Source organism: Camarhynchus parvulus, chromosome 3 (genome assembly GCF_901933205.1).
Source record: "Camarhynchus parvulus chromosome 3, STF_HiC, whole genome shotgun sequence".
Lineage (NCBI taxonomy): Eukaryota > Metazoa > Chordata > Aves > Passeriformes > Thraupidae > Camarhynchus > Camarhynchus parvulus.
The window spans coordinates 43,677,435-43,703,903 of NC_044573.1; the positions used below are offsets into that span (position 1 = coordinate 43,677,435).

At 40.6% G+C, this 26,469-nt stretch overlaps 1 protein-coding gene across 2 annotated transcripts in view; it reads right to left on the minus strand.

Moving 5' to 3' along the window:
• B3GALNT2 (beta-1,3-N-acetylgalactosaminyltransferase 2) overlaps positions 1-15,752 on the minus strand; it is a 28,153-nt gene extending 12,401 nt beyond the window's left edge. For both annotated transcript variants that reach the window (XM_030944678.1, XM_030944677.1), the window contains exons 1-4: positions 15,569-15,752; positions 3,508-3,655; positions 2,137-2,237; positions 866-1,059 (exon numbers count right to left, since the gene is read on the minus strand). In XM_030944678.1, coding sequence (XP_030800538.1) covers positions 866-1,059; positions 2,137-2,237; positions 3,508-3,655; positions 15,569-15,662 — 537 coding nt within the window. In that variant the 5' untranslated portion in view covers positions 15,663-15,752. The remainder of the gene's footprint in view (positions 1-865; positions 1,060-2,136; positions 2,238-3,507; positions 3,656-15,568) is intronic.
• Positions 15,753-26,469: the final 10,717 nt, after the last annotated feature.

Sequence of the window (26,469 nt, forward strand, 5' to 3'; positions counted from 1 at the left end):
CAGAAAACAGTTTCCAAGCTCTCTTATGATACCAAGTTTTCTCCCTCACTGGAAGTAAAAATCTAATGCAAATAAAATTATCAGACACTAAACATTTAGGAACAATACAATTTAGGAAACATGAACTTGATTACAGTATAACTTTATTTTTATTATGGCTATTATAAACCAAACTCCTTGGAAGTTCATCATCTAAGTCATACTTACAGTTCTTTCTACTGTAGCACAGGCAGAAGTTTTGAAATTGGCCCATCAAGTTATGGGTTGAGATAAATGTAATCTATGAAATGCTCAAAAATCTTGCTCAAAAATTTTTTTACCTCAAAATCACAAAGCTATTCTATCAAGCCCATAACAGCTTGGTATTGGGGGAAATAATCAATGAAGTCTGATTATTACCAGTAAATTGCAACAGTTTGTAGAAATCTTAAAATGTCTTGCCAGAAGACAGACAAGAAAAAACTACAGCTGTCCTGCATCTCTGCTTGAAGACACCAAATATATGTTTCTGCAAGCATTTTAAATATATTAGATAGCTCAATTTTTATTCCTTAATAACTATCAATATTTAGAACACCAAATACAAACAAAAAAATTGTGCATTGGAATTAGATGTAAGTGCTCTTTCATAACAGCATCTAGATTAACACATAGCACTTGGGGAATTTCATCTTTTCTTCATCCAGGATGTGCCTCTGTACATGTATATGAAAATTTAAAATGCAACAGAAGAAAAATATAATTAATAAACTTGTCAGTTAAGTATTTCTCTTCTAACTCACCAACAAAGTATGTCACTTTCTTTAAGAACTTAATGCACAAAAAAGAGACATCATGCTTTCAAAAAATAACTACAGCACTCTACCTCATGTTCTGCCTGGTAGAGCTTTACAGTGATGTTCCTCTGGAATCCCACCCCATCAGCCTCATAAAACACCCCAAGGCTGGTAATGACAATGGGGTAAAGCACACGGAAGTTCACACTGACGATTCTGTCTTCAGACAGCACAGAAGGGATGTCCTCAGGGAGACTGAATGCTTCAATTTCCTGATTCAAAACTGAATGAAAAGGAAAGGCCAGAGGTAAGGGGAGAAAAGTTCATAGTTCCTGGACACACACAAAGCACACTGCCTGCATGCAAAGCATTCTGGTTAATTAGCATGGCTAACAAGAGCACAAGATAATCAAACACTGGAGTGAAAGAAAATACAATGGGCTGCAGATTGCGAGAAAAATTTCAGTGATACAGCAATCTGCAGGCTAATAGCAATTGCAACTCAATGCCTACATATCCACAGGGCAAAGATTAGAAACACAATAAATCCACAGCAGGAAGACAAAAATGCTATTTGACTGCATGAATACGTGTATATTAGCATAATAAAATAATTATTCATGTATCAAAATGGCACACACCTCCACTTAATTCAGCTGTCTGCTTTTTGGCATTACCGCCTGCCTAAGCCCTGAGGTACCATTTATACTCGGAAACAGTGGATGTTGTCATTCAAAGAGAAAGTAACAGAAATTACATTTTGTGTTGAACCATGGCTCAGGTACCTAGCAGTCCTTAGTTAACTTGTATTAAAGAGCAAGAATGAAATAAAATCCAAAAGGAGACAGGAAAAATATACAATTTTAGTTAGGAATTTTTGTATGGTATTTAAATTTTTCCTCCATTTTACATTTCTTAATTGTTTTCTCCCTAAAGCAGAATCAAAAACCAATCAGCCAGACTTGCTTAGAGAATTCACTTTGTCACCAGAGAAGTCCATCTGACACTCAAGACTGTCACCTTGCTACTTTCTTCACATTTGACACTATGCCAGGTCATTTTGTCTCTCCAACTTCATTTAACACATACATCAAGTAAAAATGTATTGTATATGGGAGAGACTGTCTGGTGACACAAGAAAAATGCAAATCCATTAGAAGTCAATGGACTGCCCTTCACATGCCCAGAAATCTCTCCCTTTCTGGCCTGCACATAGTACTTACAGGAAGGTTATGCAACAAGTTCTAGGAGGTATTTGTTTTCAAGACTAGCTGTTGCAATGGAACTCCCCAAACAACTCTCAGGAAAGATGACTAGCTCTAGTTCAGACCACAGAATTTTTAAAAGTCAACTTCTATACCTGGGTTGCTGATGTTCAGAAGCTTGCAGGAGTAGGGGTCTTCTCTGTCCTTCACTGGCACAGCACAGCCATGCGCACCTATTATAAACTTCACAAGGACACTAAAATAATTTGCTTTTATTAACACCAGTTCTCTTCCCTCCTCCCTCCATCTTCAATAAACTTAATTTTATCACCGTGACCTGCCTTTCACAGGGTTAAGATTTTGAACCTCTTAAAAATCAGCAATGACAGTTGGTATGCAGAGCAACCACATGAATCCCCTCATAGGAGCTCAATTCCAAATCCACATTAACATTTTACATTATGAGGTCACAAGAAGATTGGCAGCTAGAAATGAGATACAAGACAGCCAGCACACTAAACAGAAAAAAGACCTAAGGCAACACTGAAGGATCCCAGAGACCTGCCCCTGCTAGCCCGGGTTTGTTAGTTAATTCAAGATTGTTTAAATACTACGCATTCAAATGTCAATGAAAAAAATAGTAAGAAAAAAGACACAGAGCATCAAAGGAGGAACAAGGATTCCAGACTGTCTGTTACAATGAAATATTTCAGCTTTGGGCTGTAGCAAAACAAGAAGTTCCTCTCCAGCTCCAATGATGGTTATTTCCATAATAGGAAGACATCAAGTAAGTGCAAAGAGCAAGGATCCACCTTTGCCTATCTTTTCACCTAGAAGCTAAATGTCCTTCCAGAACTCCATATAAGCTATGAAAGGTCACAATTTTAGATGACTGAGGTGGCTATGCTGCATTCCAGGCTGCATGCTAACACAAAACTAGGAATAGCAAAATGCTCTCAGTGCAAGGCAGGTACCAAGGTGTGAGGATGGCAGCATTTCTGGGGATGAACTGCTGCAGAGTTTCTCAGCAAAAACAGACCTGCCTGTACACTGTCAGGTCTATGCAAGGAATCAGGAAGGGCCACTCACACTGCAGCAGTTTGGTGCACTTGGTTCAGTAGGAAATAAACCTGAACTTTACAGTTGAGGCTGTTTGCAAGAGCTTTTGTGGCTCTCTCACCAAATGCAATCCTGCCTGCTTTCAAAAATCCTGGATTACCAAGGATTCAAGCTGCACACCATACATTGCAACACAAAAAACAGAAAGGCTTATACATCACTAATAAACAGTGGCAAGTAATTGCATAAGCAAACAGCAGTGTATAAAAAGTAGTTACAGCCCAAGGCAAGAAGTATTCTTATATACTATTAAGCAGACTTTAAAAAAATCTATCAGAATACAAGATGCTAAAAAACAAACAAACAAATAAACTAGGAAACACTTTAAAACAAAAATTATTAAATCAAGATATTTCAGCATGACAGTCCTGCCCCCCCTGTCCAAACTACAGAACAGCAAAGGTTACCGTTGGTTCAGGGCAGGATGTTGTTTCAGGTGCTTGAACCAAGTGTTCCTTATAACACGGCGTAGCTCATGATTGTGTCGAGCTGACAGAACCCCTACAATAACATCATAGTGCTTCAGCTTCCATTGAGGAAAGAAGGACAGCGGACCTAGAGTAGAAAGTGAGAAATATTTACTTTATGCACATATTACCACAAGCCTGAGTTGCAAGTAATAATTAATTCCAGCCTTCCAGCACTTAAAGGGGGCTTACAAAAAGGAAGGGGAGCAATGCAGATAGTGATAGGACAAGGGAAAAGGGTTTTAAACTAAAATAGGGGAGACTGAGATTAGATGTTGGGAAGAAATTCTTTACTCAGAGGGTGGTAAAACAGTGGCAAAGGTTGCCCAGAGAAGTTGTGGCTCACTCAGTCCTGGGAAGTGTTTAAGGTCAGGTAGGATGGGGCTTTGAGCAACGTGGCCTGGTGGGAGTCATCTGTTCCCATGGCAGGGGAGTTGAAATTAGATGATCTTTAAGGTCCCTTCAACCCAAACCATTCTGAAATTCTGTGATTAAAGGGCATCTCAAAAGCAAGAGAAGTGGAACACTAAAAACAAGCAGCAGAATTCCTTTTGCATTCTTGGTTCAGAATCAGAGAAACATTTTCAATACGCCAAAATCTTCACTCACATGCCCATTTTCCCTCTGCTTTCTAAAGTTGCTAGGACCACCTATCTGCCTCACAATTTCAGTGTGGCATCTCAAGAACCATTGTTCCTAACCTTTTGAAGTGGAATACCACTCTGCCTTCACACAGGGTGTTACATCCCTACACAGGGGAATGCTCTGGCTTTATTCAAAGCTGGATGCCACTGCCAATACTTGTAATCCAGGATTTAGCTTGTGCTGTTTTAATTCAGAGATCATGAAACCTAAACTTGATTTCAAGCAGGATTATGACCAGATAGAGACCTGAGAAGCTCTGATTTAGAGCCTGTAAACAGTCAGGCAAGTAGCTAAAGTGAATTTGCTTCGTTTAATCTATCAGACATCCTAGAGTTAAGACAGATTTGTATTTAACTTTAGCAAAGGATTGCTTCCCTCTCATCTCACTATGTTTTTAATTGGGCTGCAGATAAAGAAAACAAATGTAAGTGTGAGTGCACTTTAAACAACTGCCTATAGCATAGAAAAGATTTTTTAGAATCTAATTAAGAGACTAAAAATACTGCCAAGTCTGTATTGTGAACTCCCACTAGAAGGAGTTGAATTATTATCCAGACTCTGCCTTCTGTACCAGCATCCCCTTTTCTCCACTTTGAAGTTGAATAGATGGGTTCTTTTACACTGCTCACTAACCTAGGACCTCACAGCACCTGCCACAAAAACTGCTGGGCCAAATTCCAGCAGACATCCATCTGGACTTACATCTCACTGTCAGTGTTCAGCATGCAATGGAGAGGCCATGGCCTTGCTCTGTCCCATGCTGAATCAATATCAAGATTTCAGAACTTTTGTTGTTGCTCTTTAGGACTATTTCCAAAAGCCAAATAAAACTGCTCTGGAATTGATTCTCAGAACAATGCAAAAGCAGAAAAACTACAGAGTGACATTTCCACAGGTAAACCTTTCCCATTCTATTTCCCACTAAATATTTTAGTTCTAAGTATGCGAACAGTGATTTTCTTTAAGAAGGTTAAGTTCCACCATTATTTAAATGAAAGCAGCTACAAGATCATCAATTACTTAAACTGAACATTAACCTGTTAAGAGAGGCTTCCATCAGCTTAGGCTCAAAACTACTTAAAATCTCAAGCAATGAGCCATTAGTTACATTCTATATTTTTTTACTGAAGTTACCTGTTGCATCTCTTACAACCATAACTGAGTTGATGGCGAGGTTTAGGAATAAGATTTGTTTGCTACAGAGCAGCAAACCTAGTGCCTTATATAACATCTGAAGAAACTTGTAAGTCAAGCACACTGTTCAATCGAAATAGCAATTTAGTTTTCTTTTATGCTGGTAAATACCATTTATCCAGAGGCTCTGCATGTCCTCATAGGTCATTACACAGCCAACAATCACCAACTCTCCACGACAGCAGAGATACATGAGACAGACACATGTTTATAAAGTATAACACTATAGCAAATTCCTGCTTACACATCCCTTTTTTCCATCCATCCTTTGATTATTCTTCAGCCTTAATTCCAAGCCTTCCAGTATAAAGTTCATAAGTCTAATATGCTTGTAGACTGCAGATGAGGTACTGTTTACACAGATTTTTCTTTTAAGACATCACTTTTAATAAGAAGCAGAACCATTCCATTAAATCAAAATTAAAGAAAAATAAAACTAAGGGCACAAGTCTATGGGGTGACTTGATTCAGAATAGCATAAGTTAGCTTGAATGAATTAAAAAAAAAACCAAACTAAAAATAAGCTACTCAAATCAAATATACTTTTAATTAGTTTATGTTTTAAAATGAGTGAAGTTTTTCCTTATGAACCATCCACATGGGAACAATGTTAATGTAACAGATGCTTCAGGATTAATATCCTATTGCTTTTAGAACAGCATTGCAGTGGTCTATATTCAGAAGATTGTCTGTCTTCTCTGTCCCAAGAGTTATGTAATTTTACTTTTAAAACCACTGAAAATGAAAAAAATAAAAGAAAAAAAGAACGCTTACTTGGACAAAACATTTTTTTGCTTGTTAGTAAAGATTTTCTACTTCCTATGGAAAAGTAGGAATAATGCTAAGATTTCAGGAAAATAGATTCATATGTGTTTCTCTGAACTTGCACTATTTAAAAAAAGGGAGATAAAGTGAGAAGTACTGGGAAAAAAACTAAGGCTATTATTAATTTATAACGATAATTCCAATATGAGCATAGATATTCTCTGATGCAGCATAACTTAAGAGAAAACATTGCTGACCTCAAAGTCAATAGTGAAAATTTAGACAAGTAATCAATACTTGCCACTGAGGACCAAAGCTATTTATCTTCCATTCTATTTTTGTGCACTTTTAGGCCAAAATTTTCAGTGTCGGATTGTATCATACCATAAACATCACTCTCACCTGGAACTGCTTGTGCAAGACAATTACATCTCTACATTTTCTGATTTCAAAGACAAGAAAAAACTGTAAATTTTGTAGTTTGTGAAGGGGGTGAAAAAAAGAAGAAAAAAGCTACACACTACATTCCAATATAAACCCTAAAAGTGTTGCAGACCAAAAGTATGGAGAAGGACAGGAAGCTTTCCAACCCAAAGGTCACACTACCAGTGCCTACTTTGCTTTTGAACTCTAACTTACTCAAAGTTGCACCTTGGTTGCATTACTTAGTCCAAGCCTTCTCAGTAGAACCTGTCACAAATACACAAAGCCTACCTGTTAATCCACAGCAAAACCTACAAAAACATGAAAGCAAGCAGCCCTCCCTCTGCTGCTGAGGTTCATTTAATTCTCTACAGTAGCTGTCAGACTAAGTCCAGTCTGCCAGTACCTTGTGTCACATTGCTCATGGTAAGCTCCCACTGAAGCTTTCTTGGGCTCTGATATTTGTAAGGACTGGCTTCCACACAATTCTCTGACATCTGACCACACTTGTACTTTTATTGGTAAAGATTTTTCACCTCAATATCAGCTTCAGGAAGCTTTCACAGGATTATCAGTCACCAATTTTCATGAAATGGGTGAAAGTACTGGTCAACCTCCACCTGAGTGTCAGGCTTGACTGAGAACCAGCAACAGACCAAAGTTTGGGAGAGATACAGGGAAAAGTCAAGAGGTGCATATGCAGAGTACAAAGCTGTGCCTTGAGAAGACACAACTAAAGATGCTGAGCAGGCCATGGAAAGAGGTCACCACTGACAGGCAGTCTGCTGACCCTGCTCAGATTTAAACCACCTCAGCAGCAGCCAACAGCTCTCGATGTTTTTCAAAACCCCAAACTACAAAGATGAATGTGCACCTCTTCTTCCCATGAGACCGATTCTCAATAAAATGTCAAATTAGGCTGTTAATTATATTTGCTTCATTATAAGGAGATGAAAAGAGTGAGAGATCATTTAGCTTGATTTTGTCAACAAACATAGTCTTGCTAAACATATTCCTATTGATGAGTCCCCAATCAACAACTAAATTTGCAAGTCATTTTCAGTGAAATTTGACATAATATGCAGTCCACAAAGTGATTAAGTCTCCACATTTCATGCAAGTGGAGTGGACAAAGAAAAGACTCATTAGTGCCTGCACTGAGAAACACAGCAGTGTAGGCTTACTTGCAATATCAGGCACCAGAGCACCTCCACTGGACACGGCTAAAATAAGTGAGCTCCACAGAAAACTGGGCTTTGTATCTTCTGCTACCAATGCAGCTTTTTTTCCTTTTTTTTTCCTTCCTGAATAAATCAATGAATGGAACTAAGCAGGCCAAGCAGAAGTTATTTAGAATATTCTCAACTAATCCACTCCATAAGATAAGCAACACTCCTACAAAATAAAAAACCCCACACATTTTTATCTCTGCCTATTCCTGTGATTTTGCAATCATATTCCTGAGGTTTAATACTTTTTTCTTCTCTGCCGCTTTGCAAAAGATCCAAACAAACACGACGGAAGGAATTAACTCAATATAAAGATTTGTATTCACAGAATGCTGACACACACAGAAAAAGAACAAACCAAAGAGCAAAAGCAGCTCTCTCCCCCTTTTAATCTACTTCACTTCAAGTAATCTGCTACAGCTCATCTGCATTACATGTTTTGCTGCAAGCAGAGCTACCTGACCTCCCTGCAGTACCTACTTCAGCCCAGAGCTAGAAATTGCCAAGATGTGCGCCCCTGGTCTCTGCAGTACTCTGTGAGGCAGGCAAAAAAAGCACTTTTATACAAGATTTACAGATTCAAAGAACAAAACCTCTGCAGGCAGAGGTTTCCGTTTGTTTTACATCAACAGCATTCCTTAGAAGAAATAGGACAGCAGGGTCCTTCTGAATTGCCAAGTGGCAGTAGTAACAGTGGTGGAGTGATGATACCCTAAAACACCTTAATTATACAATACTTGCACATTTCTAGACAAAACTGGGAACAATGGCCGAAGTATCAGTAGAAAAGTCAAAAGAAACAAAGCAAAATCTTTTTTCAACACAAACTGATGCCTCCTTTTCTTTTTTTTATTTTGTGGAGGGAAGGCGTAGGGTTGTGGCAGGGCAGGGGAAGCAGAGTAGAGCACCTTTATCTGATGAAAATCAGCCACCAATCCCTGCTGCCGTGGAACAAAAGTCTGCTCCCAGGGAAGGCTACTTGCTCTCTTCTGGCTGTTCCACTCAGTGGGCAATTTACAGGATAACTGCTGAAAACCTTAATTCGGCCAGCTCTGGCAGAACTGGTCCTCTTTGCTCCCTGCTCCAGTGCCAAAATACAAAAATACAATTCCAGTGCCACTCATCAGTAGTTCACAATGTCTCAGACATCTGTCTACAGAAAACCCTAAAAAAAACCTCAATTCATTTGGAAAATACCATCAGCTTATTTTGTGTCCATCAAAAGTTAGGGGATTTTTTTATGTTGGGGGTGGCCTATCCATGAGAAACCATGTCATACTAAGATCTTACAGATGAAGGGTGGGGGACAACTGGCATTTGAGGCAGGACTGCGCATCTACTGCAAATGCCAAACCTGACCTGCTGAGTTTCAGTTTCCAAGGCCCCCAGCCTGTAAGTCTTTACATACCTACAAAAGATGAAATGACTTTGTGACCAAGCAGGCTACACCCTGACAGACAGGACTACCAGATTTCAGACAACAACCTTTCTTGAGAAAGTCCCATATTTTAGCAAAACTTCACCTCATAGCTTGTTCCCACATTTTGGTTCCATTAGGCCAGTGCCTGAAGAAGTACGTGCTGCGCCACAGGACAACAGATGGCGTACAAGCAGACTCTACAAAATGCTGGGGTTTAATCTGTTGCATAATTGTTCACTAGTAGAAGACTGACTCTCACAAATCCAAATGGGCCAATTTTTAGCTGCCACCCCCCTCCCCGAAATGTAACAGGAATAACAACTTAAAGGGCATCAGCAAAGTAGCAGAAGATTACACAGAATGTGTGGGGCTTTCTGATTAGGCCCTGTAGCTGAAGCCCGACACTGAGTAACTGCCTACTCAATAAGATTTGTGCCATCAATTAAAACACACAATTAGCAATGAATCCACCTGGAGTGCTAAAAGCAGGTCTGTCTGTTCCTTCTCAAGTTTCTCAGGTCATTTTATAATTAGCATTTATCTAAGACTTTTACAAAAAATTAACTAAGCTTCCTACTCATGAACTTTCTTTGGATAGCACTTGTTTGTAACCAGTTAGACAAGGATTTCAATTAAACCTACAAGCATGTTCCTGCACAAGTCTTGTTCAGAAGTGTGAATTACACTCTCATTAACTGATGAACAAAAAAAAAAAGCAGGAAGCCACTGAAATCAGGACACTGAAACAAAGGCCTTTGGTCTCAGCATTGATCCTATTTATTTTTTTCCAATTACTGAGTACTGCCTACAAGAAGTGTACTCTATCTTCTGTGACACCAAGGTAGACGTAATCATGAGCACAGAGAAAGCCTGAATCCTGCACAGGGAGAGACACAACTGAGGGCCAAGAATGCAGGCAAACTACAGGCCTTTCACAAGGGGTAGTTAAAAGGAAGACTTTATTACAGAAGGTACTTCCAAGAGAGGAAGAAAAGTAGATGGAATGAGTGAAGACTGGAACACTGTTTACATTTAAAGCCATCTGACCTACAGATAAAAAACCAAACTGTTTTCTAGAAATGTCTTCTATTTCTAGAACTGTTTTCTATTTTCCTCTAGAAGTCAGAAGTACCTGAAGTGCTCAACTTAAGAAAGCAAGGGTTTAAAACAGACACCTTTAACCTCTAGGGTACATGCTGAATACGTACTTGAAGGAGCAGAAAGACCCTTTTGACTGAAAGGCTTAAGAATTAAAGGGCATAAACCAGGTGCAAGTAAGCTTAGGCTAGAAATGAGAACATAATTTTAATCAGGACAAAAAGCCTCTGGAACAGCCTCTTCCTATGACTGCCAGAAATCCAAGTGAACAGACAAAAAGCCACTCCGAGCCCTCACTAAATAAACGTAGGCTGCCCACCTACCATTTCATGACAGAAACCAAGAGCTGCTTAATAGAAATAGTAAGCAGAATTGATGGCTGGGAATGTCTATTCCAATCTTGTGTGAGTCAATGAAGCCAAGGTAAACAATCACTAAAACAGGTTACCAACTTCCTGACAGATTTCCATTTGAATGTGTGGTGATGATTATTTGGGAGGGTAATTAAACTCCTCAAAAAACAGAATTGCTGTTCACTCTGTCTTTGACCTCTACTGGTAGCTACTTCTGCAACTGTTGGGATAGCACACGACTATCGTACACAACTACACAGAAATACCAGAGAATATACAAATTACACATTTTTATGTCACAGCTATTGCAAAACATTGCCCCATGATAAGATTTACTTTTTATTCACACCAAGGAATCCAGATGATAGGTAGTAAAGACCAGCTGGAGTAGTAAACAAGGAAAAAAATTACTCAAGTGAAACAAGACTGGCTTTATCAGGCACTACCAGATCCTCTAAAGTAGTTTCAGATTCAAGAAGCCTTTTAATAAATTTAATATATTTTAAAACATTTCTTTTTCTTGTATACAAAGTCACTAATGTTCCTAAAACATTCTGAATAGTAAAAAAATACAACACAGAAGACATCTGGGGTCCCTTGGTTCATCCTTCTTTCTTCTGCCAAGGCAGCCATACCTACACCTTGTACATTTTGTGGTACGTTGAAGGCTAAGAGATAGATTCTTCCTTAAATACCATGCAAGGATTGGGTCTACAAAAGGACAACACATGTACAGTACTGAGCATTTTCCTACGGATGACATATGTTCTCATTTTAGAGGAGGCATCATTGTTCCTCTCCTCAGCACGAGTACATTGCTCAATAGTAACTTTACAATAGCATTTATTTACAACTAAATAAACCCTGCACAGAAACCATACACTTGCTCTTTCAGTATTAAAAAAAAACAACTTCTTAAAAATTCTAGTTATCCTAACATGCAGCATGGTTTTCCCATAATGAACATAACTCCAATAATAACTGCTTGAAACAGGGAAACTCTGAAGAGCAAAGCTACTTCTCTCCTTCCCCAACTTCCATGTGGTGCATTCCTCCCCCTCCTCAGAGCTGCTCTACCTCAGAAATTCCCATCAGGCCTTTCTGTAATGAGTTGGGCAGTGAAGTGTCCCTTGACTGGACCAGGAACCAGCCCTACCATGGTTAAGGTGAGGGTGACACTGACCATGGGAAGGAGCTCCTGTTGCCTGACCAAGGAGGGAATGACAGCAGCAGTAATCAGTCATCCCCTGATAGGCCTGGAACATTCCTTACCTGAACTGTACCCTGAGTGGAACAGACTCCATAGTTACTGGATTTTTGAAAATTCCAGCAATTACCAACCAAGACTGTGCTCAGGGTGGGAATTTATAAATTACTAAAGCCAAACATCTAAAGAACCCTAAAAACTGGTCCTGAGTGGAGCCCTTTGGCTCTCCTGGACCACAGCAGGCTATGCAGGATGTCAGTGACTCCCTGAGCAGGATGTCTCTCAGAGCTCACAGATGCTCGAGTTTGCAAAGTTCTGAGGATCAGCACCCAAAATTGATGAGAGGGCCTGGGCTGAAATCTTACATTCCTGGAGGCCCAACCTTTTCCCACTGACAAATGCCAAGATATTTGAAGTGAGTGTTTCACTGAACTCCAGGGGAATTTTTAACAGGTATACTTCTATACATTGATACCCATAAATCCCTGTATATAAATATATCTCTTTGTGTCAGTGTGCATGCATGTGTGGGCTGACTTAGGTACTCTTCTGCCAGTATAGCATCAATGTTGCTGTCTGGGATGCATAAAAAAGTCACTGCAGCAATTATAGTAAATCCTATCACTTTGTAAATGTTAAATTAGTCAATGATTAAGTGCTGCTAAATCCTTTAGATATTGATCGTTAACCAAGTCTGAGACTAAGACTGGACCTTGCTGCACCTCAGTTCCATGAGGAGTTTAGAAAGTAAGGGGTTCCACTCTGAATCTCACAACTCAACAGGAGGGTCTCCCTTACCCTTTTGCATCTTCAGCCTCTGCGTAAATCATTATAAATGAATTCTAACTTGATTCTTCCTTTCTCAATCCATGAGGATTTTTTCCTTTTTTTTTTTTCTCCCTCTGATCCTCCTTCCCATCCCACTGCAGGGGTGGGGGGCAGCAGGAAATAAGTGAGTTGGCTGCAAGGTGCTTAGTTGTGAGCTCAGGTTAAATCCAGGTGATACCTGGTTTTGCTACTACCTTTGATGGTGATTCTTTAAGCGACCTAAACCAATCACTTGTGACAAACTGGCATTTTTGACTGGATGTCAAATAGAAGCACAGATTACTTAAGAAAGCACAGAATAAGTCCAAGTTCCAAATTCTCAGAAGAATGGGGTTGTGTTAATTGGCATGATTGTACAGCTGTGAAATGACAGCTAAAGGTGGCTGGAGCCAGATAAAGGATGGAAAAGGAATTATTTGCAAAATGCTAGGAACCTGGTTAGAAGCTGCTTATCAAGATAGCAAAAATAACAATAAAAGGTTACTATACCTAAAGGATGAAATAAAACTCCTAAAGGCAACTGAATTAATACTGCCTTTGAAAATGGAGCAGCTGCAAAATCAGTTAAAGGAAGAAAATGAGAAAAAAAAGTTGGAGGAAGACATCAGATTTATGTTTATGTGGGCTTTCCATCCTCCTGACATTGTATAGGTTAAGAAATTAATTGTATCCCCTGAAGAATGGGATGGGAACATATGGGATGACCCTGATGACAGCAAACTGAGGAAAGCTGATTCTTTGCTTCCTTCAGATTCCTCTGAACATGAGCTCAAACCCATCACTAAAGCAAAACACATCCTCATTCCTGTTGGCCCTCAACAACTGACAAAATTCCACACAGATACAGGAGCACAAATTTCAATATTAATGCCACAGGATGCTGAGATGCTGGGTGTACAGCTTGGACAGCACAGAGTTACAACCACGGCAGCGAATGGAGCAAGCATTATTCGCCAAACCACAAAAGTTAATTTATGGCTCTGGGTGAGAAGCGAATGTTGTCTACTTGCTTTGCAGGGGAAGATCACAATGGAACTACTCGGGGTTTTGATATTTTGAATATCCAAGCTTGGCGCCTGGTGGTCGGCTGTGTGTGATCCTTTGGCTCAAATCTTGCCCCTAAACCTGACAGAAACCAGGGGGTACTTCGTGCAGTCCCTGCACTCCCAATCCAAAGACTACCAAAAAAAAAAAAACCCAAACCAAAAAACAACAACAACAAAAAAAAAACCACCAGCAGTTTATGGATACTTTGAGGTACTGGAGGAAACATATACCTAGATTTCCTATAATCTCTCACCCTCTGTACTCACTTTTAGGAAAGGAAAATCACTTTGCTAAATTAGTCATTGATTAAGCGCTGCTAATTCATTTAGATACAAACCTCTGATGAAGCTGGAGACCAAGATTGGATGGCTGCACCTAAGCTCCATCAGGAGTTTAAAAAGCAAGGGGATCCATTCTGAACGTTGTGACTCAACTAGAGTCAACCCTTATCTTTTTGAGTCTTTGCTCTCTGTGTAAATCATTCTAAATTAATTCTAGCTGGAGTTTCCTTGGGATGTTTCATCCATATAGTAAGAAACAGAGAACCTCGATATGCAAGTTTCTTAAGCTGCTCTTTTACAAATTTGTGTTACTCCTACTTTTACTAATACCTTTAACAGTGATTATTTAAGTGACCTAAACCACTCATTCACACAACACCAACTGAGAAACTTCTGGATTTTCTTTAGAAATATTTGTTAGTGGAAAACACATTTATATGGGAAAGGACATCACGAGATTCCACACTGCCACTTCTAACTCCAAATTAATGCTCTGAAACGGCACCGTGAAAGATGAACAAAACCAACCAGGCAATTCAAACGTGCATCAGGCTAGAAGCTCAACAATTATATCTCCCTTTCTTTTATAATTCAAGTGTCACTGCTGCTGATGTGATATGCACAAGCCAGAATACAGACAGACACCTATACAACCCGGCAGCCTTCAGACTATGCAATAGTGCAGCTGCTTCTTGCCTATTTGCACTATTAATTGCCACTGGCAATCAGCAGACTCGTTTCCTCACAGCTGTGCACACCCGGCACGGGAAACAGGCACCAGTTCAGAGTGTGGGTCCATTAGTGAACAGGCTACTGGGTCACTAAGCACTTCTAAGCACACCCCAAGTAAAAAACCACCATTACGTGATCGTGTACAGTATTTTCTAATATCGTCAAACAGCACCTGTGGGCAGCTGACAAAAGTTTCTGTTCCAAGAGATGCCTGCTTCCTCAGGCATGAGGATTTGTGGACGGAAAACTACACCTCATTTTATAAGGAGCACAAGGTAAGCCCTCAAGGATCGGATTTCACTTGTGTTGGATGATACCCGCTCCTATGAATAGCTTTTTGCAGCACAGGGGTTTTAAATCCCGCTGAGGCAAACACGGCGCAGTGCGAAGAGCTATTCCTAGGACCGGGAATGACGCGACACGAGCGGGATCGGTGGGCATTTCTTCCCCACGTGCCTCGGTGGGAGCAGGAGGGCACCGGCGGCGCAGGAGGCGCTCGGAAGCGGGAGCTGCTGCTCCACACCCGCGGCAGCCCCGCACCGCCACCGTGCCCGGTGCCTCCGCTTCGGGCGGCGGAGCCCGCGCTGCTCTCCGCCGCTCCACGGTACGAGACGCTCCCTCCCCGCCCGACGAACCCCGCGGGCACCTCGCCTCCCGCCGAGTTACCTGCCCTGCCAGCCCCGACCTCTCCTCGCCTGGGGAGAGAGGGCGGAGGAGCCCAGCCCGCCCGGATGCCCCAGGCATCCGCCGCCGCCCGCCCCTCTCCTCTCCTCTCCTACCTGCCGGGTGGCTCCCGGGGCAGCTCAGCAGCAGCCAGAGGTGCAGCGCGACCCCGACCACACAGGGGCACAGCAGCACCAGCCAGTTTCGCATTGGCCGCCGCAGCCGCCGGCCCCTTCCCCTTCGCGCCGGCCTCTTCCAGCGGCGCCGGCGCGACGGCCCGGCTCGGCCGCCCGCGGCTCCTCCCCGCTCGGCCGGGCCGGGCTCGGCTGCCCCGCGGCCGCCGGGAGCTGCAGTCCCGCCCCGGCACGGGCGGGCGGCGGCGGCGCGGGCGGTGGCGGCGGCCGCCTACAGCCCCCACAATGCCGCGGGGCGCCGAGGGAGCGCGGCGGCTCCGCGCGTCTCACATGGCGGGGGCGCGGGAGAGGGGCCGGCGGCGGCGGCGGCGGCGGCGGCGTGTCCCCCTCACGGAGTGCGCCTCGCCGAGATCGCCCGGCTGCCCCCGGCTGCGGGGGAAACCCTCCCCGGGTAATCGCTATTCGATAAACCGCTGAATGCCCCTTCTCAAAAGTCGTTGCGTTAGGAACAACATAGCTTTCCAGAACAATCCTTTACTTATTCAATAAAGAGGAGAGAGCGCTTCGCCTTGGCAAAGACCTGCTGCGGCGCTCGCCAACTGTTTGTGGAGTATTTTGTTCCAGCAAGTAACATGCTCTTTGGCTGAAATACCGGGCACAGGGGATGTTAGACAAACAAAGTGTCCTTAACTGCGGGTGGATCAAGGCCAAGAATCCTTAAATTCGTTATGAAATGTCAATAATTCGAGCTCGGTTTCACCTGTTACCTTCAGCCACCGCTCTGAGAAATTGGGTGCATAAGGACTGACTGCAGAGCTCTGCCCTGGCTAGCAGGGTTTGAATACGATCGGATGAAGGAGAGCACACACAATATTATCAGCACCTTGAGAATTTACTTGTCTCTGGTCTCCTGCATCTCAGTAACAAGGAGAAATTTGTTTCCTCAGACTGCCCCAGGACAAATCTACCTGGAAAAGTGATGTGGATAAATAAGCAAAGGCTTCTCAGAATCAGAGTCACAGAACGGGTCAGGTTGGAAGGGTCCGTAGGGTCTGGTCCAACCTCCCTGCTCAGGCAGGGCCATCGTAGAGCACGTGGCGCAGGATTGTGTCCAGGTGGTTCTTGAACATCTCCAGAGGAGGAGACTGCACGACCTCTCTAGAAAATCTGTTCCAGTGTGCAATCACATGCACAGTAAATAATTTCTTCCTCAAGTTCAGGTGAAACATAACATTTTGTACATAATTTTCTGCTCTTTGCCTCTTGTTAATATACAAACTAGAAGATTATGTATAATAACTGTAAGGCCTAAATGAATGACTGCTGGTGCTAGTCTATTAGAAACATATTTAATTAGTAACAGAAACTGATCTGTATGAAGTAGAATGGAAAGAGATGGTTTTTTTTACAAAAAGAAGACTATATTTTTTTTAATACCCAAGCCATGAAAAGTGGTTGGAAAATGCCTACAGTCCTTTAAAAATGCTTAGTTAAGATTAATTTTTCATCAAGTGGAGTGAGATACTAGAAGGCAAACCAATGATTTTAACCTTTATATATTAGGTTTACAAGCAGAACTAAAATGTCTTGGAAATACATCAGTTTTAGTTTGCTGCATACTTAAAACATTTAATATGCAACTGAGTACTTGTCAGCAAATAGTAGTACTAGGGGGAGAATTTACACAAAAAATGCTATGATTAATCACTATTTACATTTGATTTGCCTTTCAGCATGTTCAGCTGCAGAAATAAAAACTGGTCCATCTATTAATATTTCTTTATATTTTGCTACATTCCTTGTACCCAATATGTTAGATTCTCTCCCATGCCAGGTGATCTGATGGGGATTGATCTTATACCTGGGAGTGATTATTTCTTTGCAGGCAAAACAGAGCACCCAATCCTTTAATATCTTATTTTCCCTATGGCATTACCTACCTTCTTCAAGGATAAGTAACTGTATTACATACAAACCTGTTTCTCCATATTATACAAAGAGGATATCCAGGTCAAAAGGATGATACATATGCATTTTTGTAAGTCAGGTAGGAAATGGTTACTAACACAGTTTAGTTGTAGAGGATTGGCCTGTCTTATTCCATTTTTCTGATGCATCTCTACAAGATTTTTAAAGCCAAAGATTTTACCTAAGCCTCCCAGTTTCATGACAATCTGTATGATACTGTGTGCACCTGGATGTTAATCGTGAGGTGACCAGACCCAACTATTAACCCAATTTCCAGAAGTTCCTGTAAGTAAAGAAGTTTCGATTTGCATTCTTGAGAGCTTTTATGAGGACTATCATTTTGGCAAAGCAAGCTGATATTGGAGTATCTAAACATGGCTTCAAGGCACTGAGTTTTAAGCATGCTTTTTAAAAATTGCCCATATAAAAATCAGATTTTTTTTCCAAGATTTAAGAATCATGAAAATGTATACTATGAAAAGAAAAATTTATCTGGAATAGAACTTCTAGATAATGTTAAATTACTTTTCTGAAAAACTGAAAAATTTGAGTTTGGTTATGTTTTGATTTGGGTTATAAGAACTCTACAAAAAATACACCATTTTCATTATGCTCCTTCTGAGCAGATTTCCTCTTCTGACAGTAGAGGCTCAGAGGGTACCTCTGGCACACAAACTATAGTATAGGCACAACATGTTGGCACAAGAGCTGGAGACAGAAGAGACAAATTTTGTTCCCCAGGCTGCTTGCAAACTTAAGATGCTTCTGTTAAATTTGCAGAGTCCTTCTGGATAAGCATCTTGTGTCTGACACAGAGAGGACATGATGGGTACCAGAGCTCCACTCATGTACCAAAGCCAGCCAGTCCAGAACATTCCAGGGTTGTTTTAATGTTTGTTTGCCTAATTGTTGCCTCGAGTGGGCAGCTGGGATATTTTTAGGACAGCAGCAGCAGAACAAAAGAACAAGAATCAGTGTGGAGCTGTGTATATTTTAGCAGAGTTCCTCCCCAGGGAGTTGTGTTTTATTGATCTCTGCCCGCTCCATCTGAAAGCAGAGGAAGATCTTGTGAGAGACTCCCTTTTAGGGGTTTGGGGCTTAACTTTCCCCCCAGATATATTACTTTTCACAAAACCTTTATGCCTTTAGTTTTTTAAAGAAAAAATATTAAAAAATATTACAGATCAGGGCATGAAGGGCTTTTTTAGTTTAAAGGGTTATAAATTTGCATCCCAAGAATATGTTTTATTCTTTTTCCAGTGTTCATTATCTAAACAGATTCACCGTCCATATTGGGGATTTATCAATCCTTTCCTTACCTTGTTTAGGGTCTTCACAAGGAGTAGATTTTGCTTATCTTCCCAAACAGAAGAAATGTCTTACTGCTTCCTTTTTCATCTTTCTGATCCAATGAAATGCAGATTCAGAGGAATTCCCAGATTCCTTTGGGAGTGCCTAGTGTTGCTCCATCCCAGGTGCAGGATCTGACATTTCACTTGTTAAATTTCATCCCATTAATCACTACCCAGTGTTTCAATCTATCTAGATTCTTCTGTAAAGCCTCCTACAGAGTCAACAGCACCTCCCAGTTTGGTGTCACCAGCAGATCTGTTAATGGTGTGCTCAGCTCCTGCATCCAAATAATTGATAAACATACTGAACAGAACTGGCTCTAGATGTGAGCCCTGAGAAACTTCCCTGCTCACCAGGCAGATGTGGCCCCTTTCACTGCAACCCTTTGAGCTCTGCCTGCCCTTCAGCCAATCCTTCATCCAATACATCATGAACCTGCTCATCCCACTGTCAGACAACTTGTCCAGAAGGGTCTTGTGAGAGATGGTATCAAAAGCCTCACTAAAATCCCAGAAAACTACATCTACCTCCTTCCCTTCATCCAGCAGGCAGTGACCTTATCACAGAAGCAGATCAAATTAGTTAAACAGAACTTTCCTTTTGAGAACCCATATTGACTGTGTCTGATGACTGCATTATTCTATAAAAGCTTTTCAGTAGTACACAGTATAATCTTCTTCATTTTTCCACTTAACATTTTATGAATTAACTTCCAGTTAAGGAAGTTTTGTTTAAAATTATTTGTCTATTATTTTGCTGAGCCTTTTATTATTTTAATTAAGTTTTTTTATCTTCTTGTCTGTTTGGAGGAGTAGCTTTAAGTTTGCTGAATTAGGTCACAGTTATCCAAACTTACCAATATAGCAATAATAAATTTTACAGTCTAAGTTGACTCCTTGACATCTTCATGACAATCAAAAGTAGAAATGGATTCAAAAACGACCCATATGGTAGCAACTAAATCTTGACAAGCACATCTCAAAGAGCAAACAGGAATGTCTCACAGAGATGTGGAACATCAAATATCCAATAATCAGGCAGCAGCCAGCTGGTGGGGTTAGCTACTTCATGTGCAGCTAGAATACACTTATTTTTAACAAGTGGCACAAAGACTTCAGGATGCATGTACAGAAGAGAATAAGGTTTGTAGAAAGTTCTACAGAGACCTACAACAGCAAATACACTTTTTAATCACATGCCTGGTAAAGAGATAAGATGTTGGGGGATTGCAAAGCAAATTTGCCACAATATTTTTTATCACTTCATTATCTATCACTGGATAGATAATATTCAGGCTGTATTTAATTTAAAATAATTTACATGATCTCTTGCTATTTTCCCATCATGGTGCTTACCTTACCCTAGGATGGATGTGCTCTGCTGGAGAAAGCACCGGTGGCTGCTTCATTTGTTGCAGCAAGTGCAAGGTCAGTGAGGTGGGATCACAAAATAGGGGTTACAAGGCTAAGGGTTATTGCTGCCTGGGAGAACTGACAAGACCAGGAAAATCACAAAGCTAAATCTTTCATGTTAATTTTCTTTGTGTTTGATGTGCAAAAGGCATTCCACTTTGTAGAGCTGAGGACTCAGAGCTGATGGCTGAGCAAGTGGGAACATTGTATGAGATGTTGAAAGAGCTAACTCTGGAGCAGCAGGTACTCACAATCTGTCCAGGCTCTGCCTCAGCTTCCCACTGTAAGATGGAAATAGTTCCGCCCTCACATTCCTCCAGGATACTGTGGAGATACTTTGTGAAGCAACCTATGATGAGCACCACAGAGGAGCTCATCAGGGAACAGCTCTACATGGAAAGCAGAATTTGTGAGTAAATCAGGCCCGGGGCTACACAATGAATAACAACACCAAAATAGTACTGACTAACTGCTCATTAACTGAGCACTGCCTATACTGTGCCTTGTGGGAATTCCTGCAGTGGCGAGCTGGGATAGTAGAACATACAAATGAGAGAAGCAAATGGAATATGCATAAACAAGTGCTTAACTTGGCCTCTTTAATAATCTTTTAATGTACTTTTTTTCATTTATCCAGATTCTGTTTATATATTCACACCCCTGTTACAAGTATTTGTTTAGCTGGTATGGACAGAACTGTAAAGAAATGTAATCACTTTTATGGCCTCCTAATTTCTATTTCATAGTGGCTTTTGTAGTAATTTTCCAGAGTGTAAAGCAAACTCTCAATACAAAAAGAGCGTGTGAAGGGTGAGAAAGAAGACATCAGAAAGGCTGCTATCTATAACATTCTTTATGTTCTCAAAGTTTCTGTAAAGGAATTTTTTCTCAAGAATCTTAGCACCTGAAGTTTTGTCACTTGATCTTTTAAGGATATGACTGACATGTTCATATCAGCACTGCAGGTATATATAGCAGAAGTCTATTTATGTGTATTCTGTTCTGATGAGGAGGATAAAAGCTGATATGCTCTCCAGGGAGGAGCCTCTCAGACAAGAATCCACCGTAGTGAACAGTTTTATCCAAGAAAATTATGGATAAAAAGTCTTGTGAGCCACACTTGCCAGAGACAGATTGTTACACAGTCAATATCTTTAGAATTACTGCTACTTGAAAGGTTTTTTAAAAGTCACAATGGTTCTTTTCTATAAAGTATGGCTTATTCCTTCCTTTTGCTGAACATCTGTGCATGTCTTTAGAGTATCCATGAAGAGAGTGAAGGGCTCAAGGATGCCACCTAAAGCTCAAAGACACAAGAGGGTATGGTGCAGAGAAGCTACACAACAAATACATTTTGTGGAATGGGTTATCTTTTGAAACACATCCTTATGCCATGCCTAGTGTATTTTCCCTAAAATGTCATTCTTAGCATAAGCAGTGGCCTAAGCTCTGTTCTGGCTGTATTGTTATGCTGTGGCATATGAGGAAGTATTTGGCCCGAACTCCAGTAATTGGAGAACAGTCCCCACTCCCGAAATAAAAAACCCAACAGGCAGGAGTGAAGTTTGAGTGTGAAGGAACAGAGCAGCAGTCAGTGGGAGCTGTTGGGTGCTCTCTGGGCTGGGCACTCACTCTGGCCTAGAGCTGAGCCTTTCTACTGTTAGCAGCCACCTCAGCTGCTTCAGGGAGCAAAGGGCACAACTGGTGTCTCAGCAACACTGAGGAACAGGCAGCTGAGTTAATCTGGAAAATGAGCTCCAGCTGATACACACAACGACTTCCCCAGCTTTTGAAGGCATTTTTAGCCAGACACCTGACCTCTTTAGCCAAATAATGTATTTGTCTTTTGTGTCTTCCTAAACTGAGCGGTCTGGAACTGAAGCATGAGGTGTAACTGCACCCCAGCAGTGCAGCACTGCCCCAGTGCCAGGTGAAACCTTACACAACGCAGCCCACAAAAACAGGAGTGCTGGTGCTCTGTTTCAGTCTGTATTAACTCAGAATCCCCCTTTTGGCCATTACGAGTTGGTATTGGTACTTTTTCATCTCAGTCGGCTGCTATCACTTTATCAGTAGGTGGCAGTAATAGACAAGCCTGTGCAGTTCCTACTTGTAATAGGAATTTGGGAAAGAAAAGACCCAATTTTAGGGTAGAGCTGCTCATTTGTTTGTTCACAAGCGTGAGTGGTGTAAATGTACTTGACAAACTCAACTACACATCTTCCTCTAACAGACAGAAAAGTTGTTCCCATATCAGTTCTGGTATTTATGGCTGTACTGAATTTAATACTGCTATAAAGCTGGATTCAATTAGATGCAAATATACCTTTTTTACCTAGAGATTAAATGTGCAGGTGCCTGTAAAATTTTATGTAACACTTATTCTGGTAAAGTTGCCCACTATTTTTCACACATTACTATTTAAGTTAGTCTAATGACTTTAAGTATTAGTTTTCAGTAAAAGAAGCCTGTATTTCCTAGGAACCACTCCTCCCCCAAGTTTTCTTTAGTCTCCTTGAAGAAACAAATCCATATTCTAATGCAGACCCGCAGGATAGCCATAATTATGGCGTTTTCTAGGAAAATTATGTATACAGATTTTTATCCCTATATAATGAAGAGATAGGAAAAACTGTATAATCAGGTCCTCTCAAAGCACATACTTCATTACTCCTTAGATATCAGAAATCCACCTGGGTAAATGACTGCCTTATTGAAGTTTAGGCTTTGATATGCACCTTTACAGATTGTTGTTCCCAAAGTGTTCTTTCCTTCTGTTGGAGCTGATCCTGCTGTAAGTCACTGCAAAAATGCCTGGTTACAACATCCTTATGAATAATTGTTTACCTTAGTGCCACTGACAGCAAAGGTTGTATTTATTTTAACCTTTGGTGTGATGTAGAATAGCTTAGTTTAAACGTCCCTCTGTATTTTTTTCCTCCTTTGGTCATAATTTCATAGAGGGTAGCCTAAAAATTTTGCCTATCAGCACCAGCCAAGCACCCTGCTACTAATTTAATACATGATATAGGAAGCAAAGAAGGGGAATTTAGTATATAGCATAGAGGAGGAAAATAGTTTTTAGGATTGAAATGGTGGCATCTTAAATTCAAAGGAAGCCAAGGGGATTAATCTCATGGAGGCAAAACAGCCAGCCCCACATGTGCTACTGATACATTACAATTTACCACCAATCTATTGGGAACTCTCATTTCATCAGAGCAGCAAGATATGAAGATAGGATATGAAGACAGGATTACTCAGAACATGTCAAAACCCCCTTGAATCCAGCTCTGTTCTGAAGTTCTCACTCTGTGAGATGACAGCCCCAACTCACAGAATTAAGAGAGAGCACCCATTACTTTCTGGGCCTGAACTACAAATAAACAAGCCTAATGGCATGTGAGATGAAACAGGTAGAGAGCAGTACAGCATTTGGTTGGCAGCAGGTCTGGTTTTGTTTTCTTTAAGATTGGTAGGAATCAAATCAGACCATTTGATGAAAATATAAACTCATTACTTCAGCATACAAGAAACCATTCCATTAGCTAAATCCACTTTTGGAGAAGTTTTTTTCCTATCATTCTATAGTTTCATGATATAATATGTATTCATTATTTAGAAAAATGTACAAAATCATTTGGATATTTTTGTGTAGAGCTGAGGCAAGATGCTTAAGCATGAAACTCAAGTATCAATAGCAGATTATCCAAACCACCTCAAAGGTCAAAGCAGCACAAAATATAACAATGACAAAGACACCTTATGGTTTGCTGAGATGTTTGGAGGAAAATATATTCATTTAAATGTTGATTTGTGGATCAAGCTGGCATTAAAAAAAAGTGAACCAGATGATGCTATTCTCTTTCAGAGAGTCAATTTTTTGATGGTGTTCTTAAGGAAAGTAATATATTTGTATGCTATCCAAAGCTGTTACAATTTTATTTGAAATGCTGATCTTCCAAGTTCACCTCACCCTCTTCCCCTTCAAATTACTAATTTGCCAATAGTATATCTTCATTCAAGGAAGTGGTAAATAAGGCCCAAATGTATCAGAGAAAGACATTCTGTTTTCCAGTAAGGAATTATGCTTCTACAGTTTAACCTCTTCAAACACATTATAGACATCTGCTAATGTAAATACGCACTTTATGGTATTCCATGTATTTCTTTTTTTACAAAATGCATCTTAGTAGATGCATTTTATTTTTTTAACCTAATGAAATTTATGAATTGATGAAAGAAACCACAAACATGGGAACCATCTATTTAAAACATAACTGCAACACATTCACAACTCCTTGAAGAAAGATTTTTGAGAAAATATCTGAAGATCAAAAGAATTCCATTCTCCCCTTGTGAATAATAATTCTGGATTTTTGTAAAAGCATCTCTTAGAACCAGAGACCCTCAAAAGCACTGAAACGTTTCAGTCTCAGGATATCAGACACTAACCCTAATTGGAAACAGAAAGCAAGCTGTTTGCAATCCGGCAATAAGCCATGGCAATTTTGTTATTTTAGATGGGAATGTTAATGATGAGCCACAAATGCAAGTTGTTACAAAGCCTTTGAGAATAAAGCTGGATGCCCTATATTCTCCTCCCATGCTGTTCCAGTTAAAACCATACATGCGGAAGGACAAATGAAAATGTTGCCATGGTGATCAGAGCAGTTACCAAATCATGTACGCTGTACGAAGGATTCCCTAAAGAACCTTATTAAGCATTTTGTTGCTCTTTTTAAATAAATATTTTCAGAAAGCCTGTTTTTATTTTGCTGTCAATGAAATAGCTACTCAGTTAGCTAAACCCTATTTCTCTACCCTCAAAATAAAAACACACCATACATTAATAAACAGTTTTGTTAAAAATTAGGAATGGGATTCCTAAGCTGAAAACTTCTAAATAGGAACCAAGGATGAGCCTACCAAAAATAAGACCTGTTCAAGATACTTGAATGATTTTCAGCATAGGTATGTCAAGCCTGCTAAGATACTGTATCCAGCTGCCCAGTTCAAAAACCAAATATTTGAATGAAAGAGAAAGACATCCCAAAAGCCTACTGGTTAAAAGGAATATGGGTATGTAGGGGTTTTTACAATAACATTGCATGTGAGACACGAGGTGAGTTCTGCCAGCAGCAGAAGCAGCATCCAAAGCCCCCTGTCCTGTGTGCCCAGACTAGCAGTGCACACAGTTGGATGAGGCCAATTATCCAAGCCAAACAGCAAAGAAAACAAAACCTGTACAATGCAGACATCTTGTATTTCCACTGCACAAAACAGTACAACAGACATCGATGGAAATTGCTAAAAATAAGCTGGAGAAGGTCCATGCACTTTGGGGGAAATGCACGTGGCTTTGTTCACCAAGCAGCCCTTTTCAGCATCTAAATTCAGCATTTAAGAATACCCCAAGGCCCTCGATTCCTCACCTAGTTTTTTGCCTTGCAGGTATTTAAGATGTTTATGGAATACAAGTTTGTGCAGAGGAATGGAGGAAGCTTGATCTCTTATGGGTGGCTGTTCAGAGTCTCAGCTCAGACTGATGCAGTTCTCCAACAAAACTGTCTCCTGCCTTATGGGGCTGGCTGATACACTGGGACGTATCAGGTACTGCACTGAGACAACTGTCCTAATGCATCAGATTGAAAAAGAACTTTAATTTTTTTTTAATGAGGAGAAGAACCACAACAACAAAAAGTTTCTAAAGTCACAGTTGCTTCCATCAGGTGCCTTGTAGGAGCTTAATTTTACTTCATGGAGAAGGCAGTCTTATTCCACACCTCATTCTTTTCCTCTCACTGCACTTTAAAGTTGAAACCAAAAAACATCCCAGAACCTCCACAAATTACTTGCTGACAACTTAACTAATCTGTGGCCACAAAATGTACAAACATAGTGGCTGTCAACTGCACAGTGGTCTCGCTGCATATCCTGGAGCAACCTTTATTTACCATTACTCTACATCCCCATAAAGCGGGCAAAAGCATGTAGAGGGCTGCTCAGAAAATGTAATACCTTCTCCCTGTGCTGTTCAGGGCAGTTTTATACCTCCCACTAAACCCTCAGAAACACTTACTTCACAGTTCAGTTTACTTTCTAAATAATTTAAGTCATTATCATTCAAAATAAGATACAAGCAACCAC